Source organism: Anarhichas minor, unplaced genomic scaffold (assembly GCF_050575085.1).
Source record: "Anarhichas minor isolate MPS153535 unplaced genomic scaffold, ASM5057508v1 ptg000024l, whole genome shotgun sequence".
Classification (NCBI taxonomy): domain Eukaryota; kingdom Metazoa; phylum Chordata; class Actinopteri; order Perciformes; family Anarhichadidae; genus Anarhichas; species Anarhichas minor.
In genome coordinates this window covers 3,028,501-3,054,049 of record NW_027466470.1, presented here as the reverse complement: position 1 = coordinate 3,054,049, position 25,549 = coordinate 3,028,501, and the positions used below count along the sequence as shown (strand labels likewise).

General features: G+C 42.7%; 1 protein-coding gene across 1 annotated transcript in view; it reads right to left on the bottom strand.

Moving 5' to 3' along the window:
• The window catches only part of LOC142956629 (neuropilin-1a-like), a 68,162-nt gene extending 43,190 nt beyond the window's left edge, over positions 1-24,972 (bottom strand). The window contains exons 1-3 of the mRNA XM_076098294.1: positions 24,212-24,972; positions 23,154-23,328; positions 3,539-3,720 (exon numbers count right to left, since the gene is read on the bottom strand). Coding sequence (XP_075954409.1) covers positions 3,539-3,720; positions 23,154-23,328; positions 24,212-24,302 — 448 coding nt within the window. The 5' untranslated portion in view covers positions 24,303-24,972. The remainder of the gene's footprint in view (positions 1-3,538; positions 3,721-23,153; positions 23,329-24,211) is intronic.
• Positions 24,973-25,549: the final 577 nt, after the last annotated feature.

Here is a 25,549-nt window from a genome sequence, read left to right as displayed (position 1 = left end):
GTACACGCGCTGTTTTTAACTTGTTAGAGGGGAGAGGACCCATATTGAGGCCAACACACACACACACACACACACACACACACACACACACACACACACACACACACACACACACACACACACACACACACACACACGTGCTGTCCTAGTTTCGAAACCCCCTCTTCTGTGCCAGAGCATCCATCTCATCTGCGGGTCACCCCTGTTGCCTCCAAGGACAAACAGCCCATTAGCTAAATGAGCCTGGGGTCCCGTGCACCTGTCTTTTGCAGGCACCCCCACACACACACACACACACACACACGCACACACACACACACAATGGAAACCAGATACACACTGAATTGCAAAAAACCAGACAGCTAGCTACAGGCTCATAGCAACACAAGACAAACAAAAGACATGAAAAGATAACCAGTGTAAACACACAGAAAGGGTCGATGAAGCCACTTCACGTTCACACACAGAACATTCCCAGCTCGTCCTGCAGCTGAACTGCAGACGGTAAAGTGGAGACGGCGGCCGGACGTTCTCAACAACAGGAAAACAAGTTGCCCTGTTTCTCCGACAAACAGGAGGAGGGACAGGAGCAGCGGCGTGAGGAGAAACACGTACCTGACGAGTTTATACCTCGTTCAAACCCAACATTAAAGGATTCTATTCATCTACTAACTGCTTCAATACAAGAAAGTCAAAGATGCGATCCACTAAGAGCCGATTTGAATTTTCTAAATGAAATATCTCGACTTTCAGATGGAGTATTGCGTTTAATGGAGCTTTTGATCAGATCACATGATCCTCATCAACTGATGGAGCTCTTCCAGTAAAAGGTCCCTAATTGTTCAGTAAGCACTTTAAAAACAAAACAACAATGGCACCCGACCGCCCTACTTCCTGCTCCCTTACTCGCACCACAATCATCTTCAAAAAACTCTGCCTTTCTTTTGATCCCAACTACACATCTGTAAAGTTTCTTGACTGCATCGTGCACGGTTGTGACTCTATCGCGCTGCCAACATTCCAGATGCCAGAACTCAAAAATGCTTCTGTGGCTTCATATGCAGTCGGTGTCTTCAGGACCACGTTGTGCCATGATTCTGTTTTTGGAAAGGAACTCTTACTTGAAATGTGCAGCATTGAGTTTTTCACTGTACTCGTTTTCTATTTGTTATGAATAAAGTTATTAATAAAAACAAAAACATCAAGTCCTTATGAATCATCCTTTACATCCGTCTTCAACCCCACGATGTTTTCCATCGAGGTCAAGGAAAAGTGGTCCGGGAAAGACACAGGATGTCATTTTTCTTTACTATTTGACCAAAGTCTATTCTCTCAACTGCTGTTTCCAAAGTAAAAATGACCTTTAACCCTTAAACGGTGCAGCGGTTTAATAATTTAAAGATCCTTAGAGGAACTGGGAGAAGTGACTCTTTAAATCCCATTCACATACAGAAAGTGACGGTTCATTCCTGTTCTATTAGACTCTTCAAACCTCCACCACCATCATAGCTGTGTGTTTCATGAAAAGAAAATAAGAAGTTGGATCTCTTCAGAAAGTAAATGTCATGGTGACCCAGACTGCTCTATGAATGCACTATAAATCCCAATGTGATCATTATATCAGCGATTGGAGCTCCAATATAAATCATCACAAGTCTATGTGGAAGCTACATTTGAAACATTCCACCGGGGAAAATGTTCAGGACCGACGCTCCTTCTAAGCCGATACTCTGCTGACCTACTTTTAAAGATTTATTACACTGACTCTCTAATAACGTCCTGTCATTCGACTCCACTTTGCACCCTGAAATTAAAGTCGATACAAGCAGATTTAAAAAGGTGCAACAGAAGTGGGGCCACACTTTGTAGAGGAACAGACGTTAGAGCAGAGCCTGGAGGAGCTCCTCACCTCACTCATATTACTGTCTCCTCATTTAAATACAAAAAAAAGCACTTGCCTTTTCCATTTTTTATCTTACAATACCTTCAACACAAGTCCTCCTGGGAATACTTATTCCTGGATCCTGTGAATCTGTGAATGGTTATTGCCCTCAGGGGTGCAAACAACTGGAAAAAAATGAAGAAGAGGAATCTCACATAATCGCATGTCCCTCTTTTCTTTATCTGATTTATCGCCAACCCTCATTGGTGGAAGCTGAAGTGGTCACAGGAGACTCGCCGTTTGGCAGACACTCAAGTGGACCCAGGAGAGAAGAGCAAATACAAATGTAGGACAAGGTTCCTTCCTCGGCAGGCCAGTGTTTATGTAGGTCTGTCCTGCTCGCATCCTGCCCCAGCTAAGAACGCACCGTTCCTCCAATGGCATTCTGGGTCTTTGGGTTTATGTAACTTGCAGGCTTAGGGGTCAGCGCACCAGAGGTTCAGGTTCAGCTCGGGCTGTTTGGACAACCTTGGACTTTATTCTCTGAAAGGTTATTTTAGGAGCTCGGGAGAAAGCGGATGTTTTGTTGTTGTGTGTGAAATCCATGTGGCGTAAAGAATTGTTCAAATTTCCACAGTAATTAGACTGCACGAGGACCATCACATGTTTTAACATGCAGCTTTCATGTGGACAGATGCAACCCTTGTTAGTGTGATGTCTTACGAAAAGTTATTCCTCATGTTTTGTCCAGCAACACGTGTCAATTTCAGGTCGTTACTCTTTTCAGAATAAACTCCCATCTCTTCAGGAAACTACTTGGTTAGGTTTCTGAAAAGATCGTCGTTTGTGTTAAAATATCTACGGAGGCGGTGTTACTTAAGTACGGAAGTAATGTGCCAAATAGATGGACCTTGACTCTGTGCTGTCGTTATACTTCCTGGTTAATGATCACGTGGATTACATACGTTTGGCTTTCTTGGAGTTTCTACGGATCACAGTGCATTCACTTTTTCGCAGGTTTAGCTACGAACACAGTATGAGGACAACATGTCATAATACTTATTCATATTTTTAGGTGGTGGTTGTTTTCATCCCGTCCCTGAAAGATTCCCACAGCTATGGGAATCATTGTACAGTTTTCCCTTGTTTTCCTCTTTCAGCTAACCTGTAGGGTTTGTTTACAACTAATATGATCATGATTCTTCTCCCCTCAGACATCTTTTTAGTGATCAGATAACATGCACAGAACCAGAACTCTGCAGAATATATGGCACCAGATTTCCCTTAAAGTCACAGAGGACAGGAATTCCTGTATAAAAGTGTATTTGATTTGTTTTCACCCCCTGCTGCTCTTCAGCAGCCTGCCAGCCTCTTGAAACATGTAAAATATGTAAAAATAAAATAAATGAACTGCTGATTATTTCTCACAGTAGTAATATGGAGCACGCCATTGATCCAAAAAGCAACAGAACAAACCTGTGGAAACCTGGCTAAACTACAATTGAATTTAAATTGGCTGCTTTCCATGAGGCGATTCATCACATTCAGCGGAGCGTGGAGAAAACAGCGGAGCAACTGCAGCTCCGCTTCTGGCTTTTAGCTGATGCAACAAGGGCATTTCAGCGGGTTCGTAACGAGACCACTGAGCTAACACACCTGTCTTGAAGACCTCGTAGCGGACAGAGAATCCCGCCCCGTGCGTCTCGTAGTCGGAGACGAACTTGATGAGGAGCTGGCTGCCGCTGGAGATGATCGGGGACGGTGCGATCTTCCCGCAGAACTTCCCCAACATGGGCGAAAGCTCGTCCCCGCCGTTGTAAACCTCCACGTAGTCGTACCTGAAGGAGGAGAGAGGAGATGCAGGTTTAGGATGGTGCTAATGACAGCTGTGCTGATCTTTGGATGAATATGAGTCCATAATTATTACTTTTTGTTGTTTTTAATTAACATGCCCTAATGGATGAGAGAGCACTGGTTTTTGTTCCTCCTCGAGTGTTTTACACGTCTTCGCTTAAATGCAAACAGATGTTGAACATATGCATGAGTAATTTATGTGTCTGAGACTAATTTATTCGTCCAAAAACTCCCTTTTAGAGGCGTTCCACTGATTTTTCACAAGAAAATCAATTTACTACAAATGTTTATGAGGAGGCAAACACATTGTTTTTCATGCACTGGTACATTTTGAGATTCTGGGCTTTTTTCATGTCTTCTTTCAGACTCGTGGAGAGAAAACATCCAAAATACACATTTAAGTGTATTTTACTACTGGGAAAGTTTCGTGGTGATATATCTATTAGTTTAGTATTTTTACCCTATTCACCTGCCCTTTTTTATTCTTTATACATATATTTTTCTTGTTTATTGTAAATTTGTGTTTGTACATTGAGAGCGGAGTGGAAACCGGAGACAAATTCCATGTATGCGTAACCAAAGTTTCCAATGTCATTCCTATCCAGAGGGCTTTGTTTGTATTTCAATCATAATCTGATTTATACAACATTCTATCACTAAAAACATGGAGAAAACTGTTGTTTTTGACGGCTGTTGATACAAAGAGAAATCCAAAATTCCCTCAGTAAAAACATTTGTCACAAGCCAGTGAAGCCTAAAAGACACACCCAAACCGTGAAACCACAACAAAAGATCTCATATCTGTTTTTCTCAGACATGTTTTGGACACCGGGGACTTCTGTATTTTTGACTTATTTGAGGCGTTTCCCCAAAAAACAATTTAGGTCAGCAGATTGGCCTTTTTAGCAGGGTTTAGTTTTCTGGTCCTTACAGTTGATGCTGCCCTGAGTCCCTAAATCATGACATCTGTCTCAAGTGAACGACGGAAGATCAGCACTCATGAGCAGATAGAGCAGCTGTATGGTGAATAATTCAATGTATGCTCAATGTATATTCTTAGGTTATAGTATATCAGGTGTTTATTGTCAAAGAGTCTAAGAACGTGTGAGCGTGTGTCTCCAGATTGTGTTCACATTCAGATACAATCTGATTTGTTTCCCACAAGTAAGACATCCAACCACATATTTTCTTCCATATATCCACTAGTCCACATCAAAAGTGAAGAATCACCTCGTGTGCATGTTTTGCGTTTCATGCTGATAAGAAAACAACTCTGTCTCAACTGTGTGCTGGGAAATAAGAGAAAATAAATCAGATTGTGGAAAGTGCAGCGTGAACGGAGATTGAAGCAGAAGCTACTCTTCTTTCTAGGGGTGAGAAAGCGACGGGCAGAGAGAGAGAGAGAGACAGAGAGAGAGAGACTGAGAGAGAGACAGAGAGAGACAGAGAGAGAGAGACAGAGAGAGACAGAGAGAGACAGAGAGAGACAGAGAGAGACTGAGAGAGACAGAGAGAGACTGAGAGAGACAGAGAGAGACTGAGAGAGACGGACAGCGATGACAGAAATATGAAGCGCGGTGAGGCTCTGAGGATCCCACTGAGCGCACTGAGAGACCTCATCAGTCGCTGCTGTCTGTGCGGACCTCCCACCACCGCTGCAGCGCCTCATCTTTTACCCGCCGACACCCCGTCTGTCCACCCACTGTCCGCTTCACAACGTCTCAAGTGTCAGCAAGTCCGTACTCGTATATGCTTCGTACAGCCGTTTGTCTGCAAAACAAGTGCCTCGTGTGCAGCATCTGCAGGTATACTTGATGTGTTTGAGCAGGCCGTCTTTAGATATCCACAATAATCATCAAATCAAATCGTATGTGATCCACGTAATCATTAACCAGTGAAGTATATAACCATCTGAAAGTCACACAGGGCACGTGAATCAGTCTAACAAACACTGTTTTTTCCATTAAACAGTTACATTATTTTGTCACTAATTAACACTTCCACAGTTATTTTAACCCAAACCACAATCCTTTCCTAAACACAACTAAGTCGTTTTGTTGTCTAAACCTAACTAAATTGTTTGCTCTCATGTAATTCTGTAGGAAATAACTCTGATGTAGCAGCTGACATGGCGGACTGAAGGGATATTTCTGAAAAATGCACTTGAATAATAACGCTTTGTGTTTTATCCACATAAGCAAAAGGAAACAACAACAATTCCAGCTAGCAAACATGACTAATGAAAAGTAAGTATATACTATATATCCAACCTGACCTCATGGGAAGGCGTAAAAATATCACATTTTAAAGATATTCCACACGTCATGATAACATTTGTTTTATTTCTTTGCATTGTCACTTTATGCCACGTTAATTTATGCTACCATGAAACAGAGGCAGGTTTTGGAAAAACATCATGGTTGGGCTTAAAATAAGTATGTAAACTAAGTAAATAACATTCACACCCACCATATGTAGTCTTTTTCACTTTTCATACTTCATATAGTAGTATCTGAGCGTAGCCACACGTGTGTGTTTATATTGCAGTATGGACAGACTATACACGCCGTAAAATGCCACGCAAAAAGCATGAATGGTGATGTTGTCACACAGACAACCCTCACATACTCAGACTTTTTTTCCGTCATGATAATTGCAACAGTATGCGGTTGTCTGGACTTGGAAAACCCACTTATGGTCTGTCTGTTTTCCCTTCACACTACGGGACTTGTTCAGACGTACCAGGTCACACATATCAGACATGTTTGGACGGCTCTTGCAGATAATCTGTGCTGCCCACCCAGCCTCAGATTCCCCCTCTTGACAGTCACGATGGGAAAACCCAGTGGATGTAGTCTACGATGCCTCAGACATTAAGACTCTGGAATATCGCATGTCTGTAAGAATCTTCTAAAAACTATTTTTAAAGTCTTCATATCGCTGTTTTTAAGTGTTTTGTTGGCATTCCTGGACCATGATTTCCCCATCTGACAGTCTCCTTGTGTGGACAGTTGCTTTCTGTTGTTGAAAGCACTTTGTGACTGTTTTTTAAAAGTACTATACAAATAAATCATATTCTACACAACATGTTAAGTTATATAACAAGTTTCTTCCTCTTGCAACCAGCTGTGGAAACAACTCTGCCTGACGGGTATCTTAAGCTGAAAAGGGTAAAGTACGGACAGCCTGGACCTGAGCAAGACAGAAAATCCATACCAGCTTTGGGGTCACCGCGTTAAAGCTGACCTCTGACCTTTTCCCGACACGAGAACAGAGAGTATTCCTAAGGAAGCTGGGTAGAGTATCAAAATATTCCTTCAGCATGGCGGCTTGCTGATCAGCGGTAAAAGCTCTCAGGTAAGAATGTGTGGAATGTGTCCAATGAGACAGAAATATACACAAAAAATAAAAACGGAGCTCCTGACGTAACCAGATAACAACCGAGCGAGGTTGAACATTTTTGCTTCGGCTGAACTAGACAGAAACACCTACAGTCTTCCCACACGGTGAGCGACTTCCTCGCCGAGTACGGACCAAAGCTCAGACAGCCGTCTCATCTCGGACTTGAGGAATTCAGCCGTCGACTGCTGATCTCTCTCACGGCTAACAACGTTAGCGTGCAGACGGACGGATTGTTAGGCGCCGGTTTCTCAAAGAGTCTCTTCATGAGTTTGACGCGGGAAATCTTGCTGTTCTTCCTTAAAATCTCTCACAGACATCTTGATTTAATGGCGTCTCTCTCTGCTGGACACAGATGCAGTAAATCTCAAATATCACAGGTAACGCGATGTGTTTGTTAGTGAGCTTGACATTGACCGCATCAAAAATGCATCTACAAGACAAGACAACGGTCATTTTCCATATGTTTTGACAGTTTGAAATCTTGCAGGGAGTAATGGAGCAGTCAGTGAGCTGTAAGACGAAGAGCTGCAGGCGACTCCTCCAGCTTCTTTCACATTTGCTGTCACCAAATCTAAAGGATTACCACTTACAGGTTTCTGAGGTCTTGAGCAGGTGGAGGACACTGTGTCACAACCCTCAAGTCTTTTAATGCTTTGTGAAATCTTTGACAATTTCCCAAAAATATGCATTTTTGTGTGAAATTGTCACAATTAGCATATGAATTTAATTATGGCCAGAGAGGTCACAGGGACCTTTCATCACCAAAATCTAACTAGTTCATCCTTGAGTCCAGGTTGGATGTCTGTTCCAAATTTTCGTCTTTCTTTCGTCTTTCTTAGAGTGAAGAGGCAGACAGGAAATAGAGAGAGGGGCCATGCAAAGAAGGTCCCCGGCCTGAATCGAGCCAGGGGCATTGGTGTTAAATGGTGTTGGTCTTGGACCATAGGCCACATAGACACCCCTAAGTAATACTAAAAGATCAGTTAGCACTGTTCCCGCCAGAAAAGTTGCTGTTAGAACACATTTCGGTTAAAAAAAATGCATTTTCAGAAAATGTCCCCGAAGCTGCAGGCCCCCCCGGCGGAAACTCTAAATAGTAAAATGTTTCTTTCACTGTCAACAGAAAACCAGCAGAGAAAGATGTTTCCCTCTGAGACACTTTATCAAAACATCAGAATCGAACACAATCATACCGGAGAAGCTGCTCGTAGCAAACTCACCACAAATGAAATGGCATCAGCAATCAATAACAAGCAGCTTCCAGACCCATAAAGATGAAGAAACATTGTAGACGTGACTGTCTGTACGTCCTGCTGTAAACTAACATGCTGCAAGTCATTTATTTAAATAACCTGCATATTACTGCAACAACATCCTCTGAAAATATCTATTAAAATTAAACAAACAACATCACTGTCGTGTCAAACAGTTATTCTCAGGCAAGTCTGTTTACACTTATAACGTAGCATCAGCGCTGACAGCTCAGGGCATAAACAGTGTTTTTGATGTTTAAATCGAGGTATTTGAGCAGGTGTAGAAAAAATCTGTTCTCTTTTCATCTCTGCGTCGCTCACTTGATTTTCCCTCTCAGTCTTATTCTCCATGTGTACGCAGAAAGCTTTACACGCCCAGTGAGAAATGGACTTAACTGTGCTCACTTGTGAAGTCTTAGCGCCGACGGTGATGTTTAGGCGATGGCATTTTTATTCATAGCATGAAACCTCCACCGCCATGTCAGATCATAAAATAAGGGAGAATAGGGAGAGAGAGAGAGAGAGCCAGAGATGGAGTGTGTGTGTCTGTCTGCATGCAGATGGCTACACTCGCTCACTCAGTCACTCCAGCCGGTCCTGGAGGCAGTCGGTGTTTACCGAGACAGGCCCGTTTAATGAAGTGGGGTCTGTGTCTTCACACTCTAGTTAAGGAGAGTCGCTCGGTCTGCAGCCCTGCAGCCTCCTCTCCCATCTCCTCACAGCACTCATTAACCACACCGGCTCATGCCCTCCAAGTGCAGCTGTCCGTAGCAAATGCCTTGCTCAAGGGCGAAACGATCGCCATTCCATCTGGGGGCCCCACTCCGACAGCAGATGTTTAAATTAACATTTTATGCCGTTAACTGGCACTCTTAGCCACAGCGATGCGCAGTAACAGTAAGTGCAAGTTGATGGAGGAATCATATACCACTAGCTGAAACAAAACGCACCAAATCAGTTCATTTATAAAGCTTTTAAATTCGCATTTTCTACCGAGAAATGCACCCTTGACCGTGAGATCTAATGTTCTCTGCCCAAGGGTGCAATTTCCTCCAGTTATGAAGGAGGAATGTGCCGCTCGGTTACAATTACACAGTTACGTTTTACTTGCTCACTGAAATCTCACTAAACAGTTGGGCTCGGCCGATATGCTTAAATCCTGATTTGATAACATCACAATACTTTGTGTTCGATTCATCATATATTGGGATTTTTAAGTATTGCGATTCAATATTACAATTTATAGCATTTGTTTTAGAAGATCATCCACTTCTAGGGACTCATTTGTAAAATGTCCAATTTGATATTAAGAATATATTGACGTGAGAATTAATTAAACAAAAAAAACGGTGCGTGACGGCCTTTAACCCACAGAAATAAAATAGAGTGAAAATCAAATAAATAGTTCTGACACAGTAAGTAAGTGCAAAGCAAACTGACCAAAGCAGTGACCACCTGGCACCGACGACGTTACCAAATTTAGCACAAATGGGGATGTGGAAGATTATCTCTTTAAATAAATCAGATCCAGACGGAGAAGGGGAATTTTCACACAGCCCCGCATTCCTTTCCGGCCTCCTTCTTAAGCTACCGGAGTACTGAGCTACAAGCTGACGCCCTCACCCTGCTCCGCTCAAAACACTACGGCTTGTTAACATGCTCGTGGTGTTGTGTTGTGTTGCATTCCCGCCGGCTAACCTCTTAACACACATCTGGAAGGTATCACGGGAGCGTTTTACGGGGTGAAGTCTGGGCTGTTGTTACATTCGCCTCCTGCAAAGCAAAGCTGAAGTTGGGAGTGACACAGTGTTTCTGCAGAGCAGCGTCACACCCCTCTCCCTCCGTCGTCCATTTATTCCATTCACGTCTTTTTTCCCTTCATCTGGATCTGTCTGTGCAAACACTGTCTGCTCTCCGACTTCCTCTCCAGACATTAAACGATTCCTCCAAAAAAACTTCTCTGTCAACCATGTGGCTTTAAAAATGAAACATTCCACTTTTGATACACCCAAACCACATTTTCAGGAGTTTAAAGTTTGATCAAGTATTGTAATTGTTACTTCTACCTTATTTTTCTTCCTTATCGAGAATGGCTTTCAACAAGGTCCGGAAAAAGGTGTTAACTAGTTGTTGACAGAAAAAGCAATTGTGCCAATAACATAAGAGAGTGTGTTGTTCCAATTTGGAAGAAGGAAGTCTTCCTTTGTTCAAAATACAAGAAGTTGTGTTAATCCAGAAAACATTGATGTGCAGGTGCTACCTCAGCTTCATGTAAATCAAACAGTATACGAACACAACACAATTTGAATGTGTGTTTTTTATCATTGTTTGTCTCCCATTGCTATCTGGTGAAGCAGTTTGTAACCTTTGAATCTCCTCAATTGTTAAAAGTTCAGCATATCACGGGGTATACAGATTTAAGTCCCCACATTGTGAGTAATACCAGTCCATGCACACACATTTGAGAAGCCGTCGGCTACAATGTTCAGATTTTGTAAAACACAAGTGGTTTCTGTGTTTTGGTGCCGATAAGCTCAGCCTGACCAGTCGTTCTGTGCTCTGCTGGGAGGGTACAGATGGCACATGTGTGTGTGTGTGTGTGTGTGTGTGTGTGTGTGTGTGTGTGTGTGTGTGTGTTGCATCCGTGTGTCTGAGCAGAAAACACACTACGACGCCACCTGCCATCACACACACCAGTCCATCACTCCCAGTTTCTCACCTCCCCCGTATTAACCAAAAAAAATCTACATCATCTTCCTCTGGCTGTCTTACTCACTCACACACACACACACACACACACACTCACACACACACACACACTTTTATTATTCATAAAAAAAATCCAAGTTGGTAATTCTGTGCTTGTGAGGACCTACTTTTCTGTAAGTGTTAAGAGCCACTGGATGTGACGCAGCCCCTATTCATTTTTTATGGGATGCTACTGCTTCTCAAAGCACTATGGGATATCAGGTGGTGTGGGCTTTAGCTCAGACACAAGAAAAGAGGTTAAATGTTGCGTTACCTGGAAGTTTTATATGTATTTGCTAAAAACCTTCCTCCTTTGTGTGACGCTTTCCTTCATGATTAGTTACAAATGAATAGGAAGCGCTGCTTGACACAAAGTCATGTAAATGGTTGGAGAAACTGGCAGGTTGCTTATTTACACAATGATTGCTAATGAGCAATGGTTGCTTGTGCAAACCCGTCTACTCAGAACTAGGTTCATTAAATGGTAATTTGTTGCCTAAGTTATATTCCTAAGCCCCTTTTTAGTGAGTGACGTGCTACATTTTGGGATTTTGACTTTGGAGAGCGGGGTTAGCATCCTGTGTTCTGCGCGTGGATACGCTTAGGCAATAAAAAAAAGACTTCGTTAGGGTTAGGGAAAGATGGTGGCTTTGAATAAATGTTAATAATCTAAAACACATTGTATCCTGTGCTTCAAGACCTACATCTTTCCCTTCAGTGCCAAAAAAGTGTATTTATGTTTTAGATTTTGCATTGCAGATATTGTAGGGGGAAAAAGAAATACGTTGTCAGTGAACACTTTGGTGATTTGTTCAGTATCAACATTTTGTGCCTATTTTGTGAACATTTTCTCATTATGTTGATTAAATATCCATTCAATTAAAAATGATTGTGTCTGGGGGTCATTACATTTCCATTTAAACATATTTGCTGTGGAAAATTAACGAGGTATAAATGTAATTTCAACAATTTGATTGTGATTTCAACGGTTGGCTTGTGAGTTTTGTCACTCCCAATGAGACTGGGACAAATTGGTGTTCCTGAATTTCTTTACCATAACTCAGTCCTTGCCCCTAATCATAAATCTGACCCTAAAAGCTAGTCTAAACCCTGACATAGCCCTTTGTGTAAAATAGTCCTCACTCGCAACATCAAAACAATGGTCCCCTCAAAGATATAAGTACAAGAGCAAACACACACTCAATGTTTGCAGAGCTACTCAGTAGAGCCATGAGCACTCATTAGAAGCCATTTTCTCGTACACAAAAAGTACACACACTCACAGCACACACACTCGCCTTTACTAGTGCCATCCATCCACCCACACACATTTCATTTTATGGCCATGAGGTTTATCAGAAGCAATAACAAACAAAAACATTCAAACCTTGATTAAGTGATGCGGTAAACCCAGTATCTACAGTACGCTTCCAAAAACAAAAATGTTTTCAAGCAAATCCTATTAAAACGAGTAACAGCGACACAAATCCCCCCCCCCCTCTGCCCCCAAATAATAAATTGGGCCAAGCAGAAAAAGTATGAATATCCTCATCCTTCCTTCACCTCGGCCGCGCAGATACAAAGCCACACGGATGCACAATCCTGCTGGGAAATTAAAACGGAGACGGGGAAGAGGTGGAATTTGGTCTCATTTAGGAACAGACACAGACGAGAAGGAGAACACTATTCACCCCCCCTTTCTTTCTTAGACAGACTGTTTGGGAAACCTGAAGGATGAAATGAGATTTTGGTGGAAAATTAGGGGGGTTTATTGTGAAGAAGTTTGAGGGGAGCGAACGTCGTTTTGGGAGGAAAGGGGCCCTTTGTCAAGCGACACTCAATCCACACCTCTCCGAAGTGAGTTAGGGGCAAAGCAATAAACACCGTGTCACTTCCACTGCACTCTGACATGTGTTGGCCCTCGACAAGTTCGTCCGCATTCACGGAGAGGCCATGCGTTCGCCTCTGTTGTTCCCCCAAAAAACATGTGACATTAATTAGCTAGCTCTATTCAGACACACATGTAGAAAAGCCCTGCGGGGATTGCTTCACTTTGGCAGTGAGAGAGTCTCGTTGACAGACAGACAGAAAGATAAAGAGCAGTTGGAGCTTGTAAAAAAGCCTTAATTTCAGAGAATGATGATATTACGCAGAAATGCCTGCTGGTGTTGTAACTTAACAAGCTGCTTTTGAGAAATAAACCGAGTTAGAGGAGGATAAGCTCATTTGCCAAATGAGCTTTTCAGTCACAAAAAAACAGAATGAGTCTTCTGTTCTTTGTGAATCGCTGATTTTGGAGCTCCGGGCGAACACTTTAGCATCATGAGTGATAAAAGGAAGCACCAGCAACTTCCTATTGCTCATAATAAAGACCCTTTCTTTTTAAAGCTGTTAATATACAGTAGGACTCTAATGCAGAAATTTACTACGTTGGGAAAGGATCGAAACACCACCGCTACTCACTCATTTTGGTGTGCACTTTATTAAAGTGTTGGCCTAGAATACCAGAACAAATGGTGTTCCAGTGACACACTGATGGTTTTGCTCTCAACACTTGACTAACACACCCATTTCCTGCATTTCCTTCAGTCAGCAGTCTGATTCAAAATAACTCAGAGCTCATGACACAGATTTGGGTCATCAGACTGAATACATTCTGTTACATCCATGTATGAGCGTTTCTTTTTTGTTGTGTATGCATATCTGTGTGTGTGTGTGTGTGTGTGTGTGCCTCCCACACATTTTAATCTGTTCATCATCTGCCCACAAGATGTGTGTGTGTGTATCTTCTACATACATGTCTCAATGGGAGGTCACCCTGGGGCATTTCTACCCAGACAGATAACACACATTCCTCTACAAGCTGTGAAAGAAAAAGACTTTATTGTCCATGCTGCTAATGAACAGCCATTTTTGCTCCAATGGGGGGCGGCTTTCCCGTCGCGCATATTTAGAAAGGACAAAGCCTCCCAGGCCGACTCAGAACACAGTTTGGCCTCCTGACCGACCTCTGACCGACCTCTGACCGTCGTATCCTGGCGGTGAACTGTCCGAAGCGTGACATTGAGTCTTCACGGGCCTTTTTAAGTTCACAAGGAGGCAGATTTTGGGAATCCGATGATGTCATTTATATTTGGTGGATTACTATGGGAATTTTTTATTTTGACTTTCGCGACTCTAAAACCAGCCCATCGCATTTCCAGGACGTCATATACCGAAGCTTTGTAACGCTCTTCGGCATCTGACATCGACGCACAAGGTGCACTTTAGCGTCTGTATGAACTGCACCAGACTTTTTCAAGTAACTACAGTGTCAATCTTTTCCATCCATCAGTCTATGATCTACATTAAAAACTGTAGGGAAAATTAAAGCAAAGCCATATTGAATTCCTATAATACAATACATTTAGAGATATCTTAATCCTGTTAAAGTTCATGTAAGACCATTTTCACACTTGAGCCAATTGGACAGGTTTTTTCCTGGAGCTACAGCTGTTTTCCCCGAGAGCTTTGCTGAGGTGTGAAAGCTGCTGTAGCTCCAGGAAAAACGTCCAAAGTAGATTCCCATGGAGTCCAAAACAAACGTAAAAGCCAAGTACTTCACAATCTCTAAGTTGAACAACATCATTGGTGTCACTTTAGTGCCATTGGTACAGAAAAATACAGAAAGTATGAAAACGCATTATCCTAAGAACACGCTTTACACTGAAAGTACACATCTGGTTAACATCTGCGTTGTTGTGAATGTCTCCTGTGAAGGTGATGCTGCATTAGGACATGCCACACATGCATCAAGGCATTACTGATTGCTTTTATGTGGGATCAGGACCCAAGAAACTATGATATAAAAAAAAAGACAAAGTACAAATGAAGCCTGAGCCTGAAAACTCCAAAGACCCCGAAGATTTAAAACTAGCCACGTCCAACCGTCATCACATTAAATGAGATGCCTGTGTTGGGGGGGGGGGGGTTAAATCCTCCTGACCTCTTCATCCTATCAATCCTGCAATCCATCTGTTCACTCATCTCTGTCGTTTTCATGCTTACTGTACATCCAATGATCCAAGTGGATTGAAATAAGCTGAGCCGAAACAAGCTTTATCGTCACTATTAAATCCAAATGTTTACTCTAAAAGATGCCCCCTTAACGTGCACAAGAGTGTGTGTGTGTGTTGCTTCTGGGACATCTGGAGAGCATCACTGAGTGAGTCCTGTAAATCCTGGGATTGCAGCTGTGCATGACGTTGCTGACTGGGTTTCCCTCATCATCATCCCCCCCCCCCCCCCACACACACACATATCGCCGAACTCTCCCCTCGTTAAGGATCTAATCTGACATGTGTTTTCATTTGTGTGTGAAAGTGTGAGCGTGTGTACATGTGCGACTCACTGATGAGCAGGGAATCCACAACAAGTCTGATTACATTTACAGCAATTTTATAGATTTATTGTGTGTGTGTGAGCATTTTTTATTGCTTGTCCACATATTTATATATATATAGAGTATCTTTCCGTGTGCGTCTCATTTATTCAGCCTTTGTATGTGTACATGTGTGTTCCATATGTGTGAGCCGATTCATGTGGGACGCAGAGTTTGGATCTATAATTGTTTAGAAAAGCAAGTCCAAACAATGTAGAGTTGCATAAGAGAAACAATAGCAGGATTCAAAGTTCACCCGTCCTTTCCCCTGGACAAATATTTGCTGCTGAGAGACAAGAGTCAGCTGGTGAAAGTCAGCCACTGTTTGAACTCTATTCTTACTCTCATCCATTAATGGTGGATAACCAGAAATGATATTCATGGATCGATATATCCTACAACCACATCAAATGAATAAAAAGGATAAATACAACACTGAAAGTTCAGTTTTATTAAACGTGCATGATCTTATAGAGGAAATTTAAACTAAATTAACTAAATAATGTAAATGCTAAAATGTATTTCTCGGAGCAAAACGTCTTCCACCAAGCTTTACAGCTTGGTGGTTGACTACTAGCTTAACTTTGCTGACTAAAATCCTGACTAGTGCTGGGTATCATTTAAAAACTATGACACCAACGCTGAACTGCCGACTCCGTCAAATATATTCACCACGCCACAGAGTGTAAGAGTTGTAGCTGCTGCTGAGTGGGCCAATCACACGGCGCATTAAAATGATTGAGTTGATTGGCGTCAAGCTAAACCATACAAAGTCATTTTGTTTGAGATCCCAGTACAAAAAGGATCAAATGCATGTATTGTTTGCATGAAGAAGCTTCGATTCCACTTGGTACTGTTATTTCAGTCGGTACATTAAATGTAACGAGTAGATATTTATAGCCAGTAATGTCAGATTTAATAGCTGGAAGAATTGCTCAATTCTACGTCAGGGAAGTTCAACACCTCTGGTTCAACCTCACATTTTTAGTTCCAGGTTTTATCATCACTCAGATGAAGCAGCTATTTTCTGGAGAAAAGAAATCAGTTCTGATAAACCCTCTGTAACCCACTTGCCTGTAACAGTTATTGACTGCGAGCAGAGAGTGTTTAGCAGCTAAAGACCCAGTTTGTTTTTCTCAGAAACATGACTTCACATGAATGCTAATGTTGCTCTCTGCTGGATGTCTAAAAGGCCAATCGTTTGCTAAAATGTTAGCGATGTTTTTGGGCCATTGTATTTCAGCTTTTTGTGGAGTTCATCCCTCAAGCGTCCAATTATTCAGTCACGACTGAGTAACTTGACTAAGTATCTTTAGCCTTTTTCAAGTTAATTATTTTACCAGAATGAAATGTTTCAAACAAGTCTTTGCTGATAATGTGGTTCAGATACAAACCGAAAAGATTCAGCATCATCTATCTAAATGGAGGAGCAGTGGAGAAAAAAAAGGGAATGAAAACATAACGGGTGCACATGGAGTTCAGAGAGTGAGAAGAGACAGAGAGAGAGAGAGACAGAGAGAGAGAGAGACAGAGAGAGAGAGAGAGAGAGAGTGATGGTGCAGGAGGTGACGGTCTGAAAAAAAAACGACAAAACAGCCTGAGGGTGGAGGAGGAAGAGAGAGACAGCGAGAGGTCTGTCACCGAGGTCAGGATGAGATTGACCATGCCAACCAGCCTGAAGCCCTCTATACTCCGAGTCTGTCTCTACTCGTCTGCTCTCTCTTTCCACACCTCTATTTCTTTCTTTCCTCTACATCTGTCGCTTTTTCCTGTTGTCTCGTTTCCTTTAATGATCCAAGCTCTGTGTAGATCACACTGAATGACCAAATTATGATTAAACTCATGTCCTCTGTTTGAGTAGTTTAAGCTCAGCAGGAGCGACTCCCCAACCGAGGCCCCATTGCAACGTGGGGAATGAAGTCATTTTGCAAAGCAAAGATGGCATGAGAAAAGGGAGAGGTATGCTGATCTGTAGATCTGTTAATCTCTGTTCTTCTACCCAAATCATGTGAGCATTTTTTTATGGCTTTTTCACAAATTAGTAATACCTCTATTTTTAACAATCACTGTGGAGCCAAACCAAACAAAACAGAGCAGAAATATGTTTTGTCTGTTCATGAGAAATTACAAACGTTTTCAGTTTAACACAGAAGTAAAAAATGGGAGTGATATTCCATAAGACAGGACATTTGCTCATTGAGACTACAAACAAGAAAGCAAAACAAATATCCATCTGCCATTGACCTAATTCTCACGGCTGTTTTCTACTCCAAAGTAACAAATAGAAAAAACACATCGCTGCAAAACACTGAACAAACAACCAAATTATTTTTGATGGCTGACGCCTTAACTTTCCTTGGCAGCGCGCCACGGGCTAACCGATCTGTGACGGCAGCACATTTAGTCTTCCTGTTTTGTGCGGCGGCTTTGGAACTGAAAAATACAACCATCTGGAAGGGCTGCTTCTATTTGTCTTTGAAACTGGCAAAGTCAGACTGAATGCTGAGCAAAGGACCGCTGGTGAAATAATGCCTCGGTCTAAAGCCACTTAAAGGCTGCGATTCATCAGAATTTCCTTTGCTGCGGCACAAACACGAGACTAAACAACTGACGGCAGAGTTGCTTGTTTCGCACTTTCCCAAGAAGAGTTGATCAGGAATGAACTGGGGGCTGAAGTTTGTCCAAATGTGTATCCATCCATTCAGCAGTCCGTGCTTCCATCCCACAATCCTTCCATCTATCATTCAACAATACGTCCATTCTTCAATCGATCTCTTTGAGTCTGCCCTCCGGTCGGCCATCATTCTACCCATCATCTTCATTCATCTATTTGCAGATCCATCCATCCACAGCCACCATCGAATTGCAATCCATCCATCCATCCACCCATCTATCCATTATCATCTAGCAATCTATTCATCCATCCATTTGTTTTTACCAACAGAAAATACTGTATATTTCAAATACTTCAAAAATGCTTGATTTGTTGAAGTTTTCTTGATAAGCAGAGTCAGATGAACTTTGAAAACATGAAATGATTGAAAGGGCAAATCCACAACTGACTTTGTAAACAACACAGCTCCCACACATACACACAGACCCACGCAAATGCCTTCCAAATGTGTGTTTCCATTCATGTGACGACTGCAGGCTGCGGCCGTGTGACTGTGTCTCTGCTTCGGAAAACATTTTTGTTATTTCTTTTTTTACTAATACTGGATACTTTGATTGACTTCATTTCTCCTTTGCATATATTCTACAAGTATATTAAATTCTGGATGAACACAAACGTTGAAAAGGATGTTTAATCATTCTGTGTTTGGTCGAAACATCGCTCCAAAATCTCCCGTAGGTGTTGGGTTGAGATTTGGTGACTGTGACGGCCATAGCAATTTCTTTTCTTAGATTTTCCCTTGAGTGATATTTTCTGTCTCTTTGTGTCCCTGTGGGCACAAAACTGCCCAAGAGCATGCACACTGTAGCCGTGTTTGCACCACAGAGTGCACATGAAGCATACTACAAGTGACAGAAAGTTAGGTTGCTGTGCGTGTGTTTGTGTGTGTCTTGTATGTGTGAGGTGAGGACTGTGCCAGTACAGGCTCATGTGGGAGGAAACAGTTCAGCCAACTCCTAAAAAGATGTCCCAAATTATCCCGTCCACCGACGCATGTTCCTTCCCGATGCCTCTGCTCTATTTTATCGCGCTCCGCGGGGATTCGCTTTATCGGCCGCGCTATTTCAGACGTGGACGTGAGACAAGACTTGTTCTGGTGCCCCTCCAGATTGGCTACGGAGGCAGAGCCGATGGATCTCAGGGTGTCTGAACAAAAAGTGTTACTGGTTCTCGTCGAGAAAACCAACGTCTGTTCACTGAGCGCAGATTGTGTCACTTTTGTGGAAGTAAAAGGTTGTGGATGGAATTATCACCCAGACTGTCTGTTTTTGCAGAAGCTTCCGAAGGCCTTGTGAACCACAAATTAATCTATTCAACCCTCAAGTCCTTCTTGAAAGATGCTATTTTTTGGGAATTACAAGTTCATGAACCAGCACATTTGTGTTATTTCTCTGGCGCCATGAAGCTACACTTTATGTTATATCTTATATTGTTGTTGTTCTTGTAATATTGTGTCATTGTTTCCAAACTGACTACTTTTAGTACAAAACTCCCCCAACGTTCCCTCCTTCATGAATCACACCAGCAGAAGACATTTCCCTGGCTGACAAATGTGTATTTTTAAAAGCGCTGTAATTGGGGATCATAATTACAAACCCTGGGTCATGAGGGTGCACCGGCAAGATATTTTGTCACACAGATGCCGGAACTGTAGCCTGCGTTTGCTTTTGGAAGCCGGTGCTATGGCTCCTTTGTTTGGCTGCTTAACTGCAGACATGTTTCTCAGCACTGGAACGTGTTTGTTCCATTTTGGTCCAGTAATTTAATTAGGGGACTGGGAGAAATGGGCAAGCAGCGACAGGCTATCTGATGGAGGAGGAGGAGGGGGGGTGTCATCCCAACAATAAATTTCAATCAGGAGAGTATATATGAATGAAAACTTGGATGGTAGAGTGTTATTGAACGTGTCCTGTAACATAAAGGCCACTGGCTTGATTTCCCTGCAGACACTGAAATCCAACAGGCTCCTAAGAGCTAAGCTAAATACACACTGCTCCTTATGCAGTATATGCTCCTAAAAATATATATATATACTGTATATCCACTGGTTTCAGCCGCCAAATTATGAGGATTTGTTGCTTTTCTTCTGATAGTAAATTGTATTTGTTGGGTTTTGGACTGTTGGTTTTCAGTCCAAAACCCAAAGATGTTCACTTAACGATGATATAAAACAGGGAAATGCAGAAAATCCTCACGTTTCAGAGGCTGGAACCAGAACATTTTTGGATATGTCGGCTTAATTAATTACCGAAAGCATTAAGTGATGTCAAAATTGCTCATGGACACTTCAGCAGAGCAGATGCTGGTTGTCCCATGTCTCTCCGGTCTACCTGCAGAGGTTAATGCACAACCTTTTAGACTTCAAACGGTAAAACATTATATTCTGCTGTTGTTTCCAAACTCAGACCGGGATTGGACCGGGACTACTGCAGTACCATGTTTTGAAGCTGACGATGCGTCTTTTGGCATCAAACAGTGAAATAAAACTCTTAAATATCATCTCAGGAAATTTTGAAGTGGGGCTGCGGTCTCGCCAAAGGCTCAAGGCCCCCCTCAATGGGCATATTTCGAACATTTGACTCGCTCCCAAAAACAACACTGCTGCTGCCAATTGAGAGAGCTATGAGCTACACCCCGCCATCATCCAACATAAACTCACACAACAAATAATGAAACCAATCGAGCAAAACCGAGACCCCCGAAGAAAACCGCCAAATGACACGTTAAGGTGGCTGCAGGGTCGGCCGGGCTGTTGAACGGTCACAGGTTTGAATCCTGTAGATTTCAACCTTAATGTGGAAGTATTTCTCTTGACTGCACGCTTACAGTCTCATCACATTCAAACAAAGAGCCTGGACGCTGACAAAGAACTAGAAGAGCCTCTTTAAATGCATTAAAAAGATACATTTTGACATCTTAAGACCTGAAAACCCTCCTCTGGTTCTTTTGTCGGATACCAGAATCTTTTCATCTCTGGATAAGAACATATCACTAGACTGACTAAACCTTTATATTTGGCTTTACAATGGCCTTATTCCAGCACATTAACCTATGGAAGAGTAATTTAAGCAGACAATAATACTCTGCTGGTGGTGTGACTACAGAGCCAACCGCTGGCTAAAATTTTATGACCAAGATTTATTACATTTCATTAAGCACTTAAACTTATACTGCTCCCTGGGTTACCACACAAAATAAGTTCATTGCAGAATGAGGTTGTCCCTGAAGAAAGCTTTCCTGAACGTTTGCTTACAACACTGAGGAGGGCCTGTTATCCCCTGAAAGACACACAATATCCACTATCTGTCCTGAGTGGCTCTAATGTCCTGGTGGTTTATTAGGCCCCTGGTGGTGCAACATGATCCAATAGTATTGGAGGACCCCATCTGTGAGACGGCGCTGGACAGCCGGCCGTGATTTACACAGGAGCCGTTTATGGAGCTTTTAAAAAAGACAGAGGAGTCGACATAAAAACAGGCTTATTTATGGAAGAGAGAGCAACACATGGGCTGTTGTGCAGATGCACACAGTCCAGTGTGTGTCTCTGGGTCAGAGAGACGGGTGTCTGTGTGTGTGTGTGGGGGTGTGTGTTTGCATGGGCGCTTATTTACAGGTTTAGTGGAGTAACGCTCAGGAAAACACCATCGGACGTGTGTAGGAATGGTTTGTGATGCACGTTTGAGTGTCTGTATGGAAAAGTGAATGTCTTGTAAGAAAGTTTTTTAACCAAAAATCACCCATTGCTTTGGCCAGTGCAGAGCCAGATACGCTAACAGGGCTGCGTTAACGTTGACTTTCATCATCGATTCATCTGACAATTGTTTTCTCCATCAATTGCCAATAAAATGCAAGAAAACAGACATAAATGTCTAAGAGTGCAGATCTCTAACGGACGTGTCTGCAGCTACCACAGCTCTAATGTTTGATTAAAATGTATTCAACCCAAAATTGGCTTACCCCCTGTCTAGACTGCAAGTGTAACAGACGCGTTTCTCACTCACACAACAGACACTCTCATTTTAGTAAGAGTAGTGAGTGAGGAGTCGGCAGTCAATCAACGGCGGTATCAAACGGGCAATAAAAGGTGTTATGAAGAAGTGTGAATCCCCGCAACCACGAGATGTCCTTGAGCATTCAGCCATAAACGAGAACCCACATTTTGTGCAGTTTGGTGGAGCAGCGTGTAAGAATAGCCATGGACAGACGCAGAGATGCACATACTCAAATACTCACATGCACACACTCACTCACACAACCAAGCTCAGTATCTCCTGGCAGAGATAATGATAATAATAATACTTATTATTATTATTATAATAAAAATAGTGAAGGTGGATGATCAAGCACAAGGCGAGCAAACTAAGCTGCTTCAGACTAAATCCTCGGCTCACGTTTGTGTCTCCTCAAACATCCTCAGACTCACAAAGACCTGACAGCAGCACTTCCAACAATTTGTAAAAATCTAATTAGATCCCTGAAGGTTCTATTCCTGCAAACAAAAGAGCCAGACAAACTCTATTCCTCCTCCAAACACAAACAGGTAAGCTCTGCCTCCAAATGAAAAGTAAACACCATTTCTCTATGAGCAAACTGAACGCCATCAATACAAAGCTGGTGCAATCAGAGATTCCATCTTAGTTCGTGCCAAAAACCCAAATGCCCGTAAGACAAACACCCTCCTCGTCGAGTGTGAAATGCAAAACCCAACAAATCCCACTTCCTCTGAAGTCATTTCCAGCAGCCTCATCTCATCCTTGTACCTCCAGCTCCCTGGGAGCAGATGTAGAACTCTTTGACCAATAGGTGGCAGAGTTTCACACTGTATCCAGGCAGGGTTGAGGAGAGCGCAATAGAGGGGTGGGAGAAGGAGAATAGATAGAGAGAGAGAGTGAGAGAGAGTGTGAGGGGTTGAACTCTTACTTGCAGTCTCTGTCCTCCAGATCAAAATGCGGATTGAAGTTGATGAGGATCTTCTGACCAGGCTCGGGGGCTGTTATCACCCACACGCACTGCTGGGAGGGCGGGTAGGCGCCCGGATAGCCCGGGGAGGTCAGGTAGTCCGCGGTGTGTATCTCTATAGTCCCCCCGCATTTATCTGCGCAGCAAGAGAAGGAAGAAAGTTGTGCAGTTAGTGGAGAGAGAAATGGACTTTCCTGGGCACTCAGGATGTTGACTGGCAGCACATTTTAGTGTGAAGGCTTAAACTGCATCAGCAAGGGAGTGAGGATAAGACTTCCAGCTGGGGATCACCATAAATCCATAAATCCACCAGTAGAGCAGAAATGATGTTGACAGGAAATCACTGATATCTGCGCCTCCGCGCATTGTGACTATAACTCCACATCCCGAATGATTCCATCAGCCTCAAGAAGGTGATACAACTCAGTTACACAATTTTTATTTTTTTTATAGAAAAGGTGGGGTATAAAGTAAGGTATGCGGCAGCCATAAGGTGTGATTACGCACTTGAAGGTGAGGTGAGCTGGCTGCTGCTCCTCCCGCAAACGGGCGGTGTGATTCAATTTAATTTTCTCAATGAAAGATTTATGAAATTGCTTGTAGCCCATATCAGGCTTCAGTGGCAAGGCGGCAACAGCTCCAAAAAATACGTTTTTGAACGGCTGAAGCGCGAAATGTGTAATATTTGCATTACAATAAGGACATCTTCACATAGTAAGTACCTATCTGTGATAATACATTGTCAGTTTGTCGTGATTGTAAAGTACTTTATGCATATTTTGCGAAATATAATCCGTTTTTGGTTTATTTTGTATTATATCCTTAATTATTATTCATCTATTAGGGTAATTATAGTGCAAACAGTGTGGAACCCCTGCAGACATGCTCTCAGAGGGAAAGCCGAGGCATAACAGGTGAGAGGCAACAATGGTGCAAAAATGATGCAAAAACGGATCAATGTTTAAACCAGCCTGCCTGTTGTCAAGCCACAACATATCCACACACAAGCAAACACCTACCGGTCTGAGTCAACGAGGCAACCAGGATGACTTGGGTGAAAAGGAACAATAGCAATCCACTACGCATCCTTAGATTGTACAACACAGACATTATGTAAAAGAAAATAAAGACAGCAAAAAACGTCCAGTGGGGTTTACGTCCAAAAGAGAGAAAAATAATTGTCTCAAAGTAAGAGATCTGCTTGTTGTAGGGTCCCCAGCATCCTGCGAGCTTCAGCACCAGATCCCTGCGTCTGTCAGGGAACAACTTGCCATCTCGAATTTAAAAAAAGATAATAATCCAAAAGCAGAAAACAAGAATCAAAAAAGGGGGAAAAATCCGTTCGCAAGCAGTGGCAGCTGTGCGCCCTCGGTTCTTTATCAAACACCAAACAGGATCGATAATCGTACTTCCAAGAGGAGAATTTACCCAAAAGAAAAGGAGGAATCAGTAGTTCAGCGGTATTCTGTGAAAACGAACCGCGAGGAACATCTGAGCGCTGCTCTCCAAGATCTTCGCTCCTTATTTCAGTCCAGCTCTTTCTCCACCTCTCTCTCTCTCTCTCTCTCTCTCTCTCGCTCTCTCTCTCTCTCTCGCTCTCTCTCTCTCTCTCTCTCTCTCTCTCTGTCTCTCTCTGTTCGCAGCGACTGACTGACCGTCACAGCAGAAATGTCAGGAATACGAGTCGAGCCGCGAAAGTAACAGCGGAATTTCCACTCCCCAAATTCCTGCTGCGAGACGCCACTGCGCGCAACCAGCGTCCAACAGACCGACCGACCGCGACAAGGAGCCGGAGCAAACTGACAACCTGGTGCGCCCCCTGTGCGCTCCCGACGCATGCGAGAGCGAGAGAGAGAGAAAAAAAAACTGCGCACGCAAACTCCCCGCTGGCGTGTGAGTCTGGTACAAGGTGTGGGCAGTGTCCACCAAGCGGGCGCGAGTCCACATCTGAGCTTTGTCCACACGAGGAGCAAACGATTCTAGAGAGATGCATTCGTTCTATTTTTTGGGTTGATCTACATGTGATAGTTTGTCCCACTGACCGAATGTGTTCACTCTGATTTCACATCGGGTTTGGTTGTTTTGGAGATGTAAATGCAGAGTATAGTCCACAATATTCCGGTTTGGAGGTGCATGCTGGATCCTATTTTTGTCCCTAAATTCTTTTGCCAAAAGTAAAACATAATCTTGTATATTTATAGAGATACAAAAACAAGTTCTAATCCAAAATAGATATGAAGTGTCCTGGAAACCGAAGAATCACTACAATGTTTTTAATGACCTGCGATGGATTTTGTGCTCTCTCCATTTTTAACCTCAATAAAGAATCAATAATGCTCTCTGACATACTGATGAAG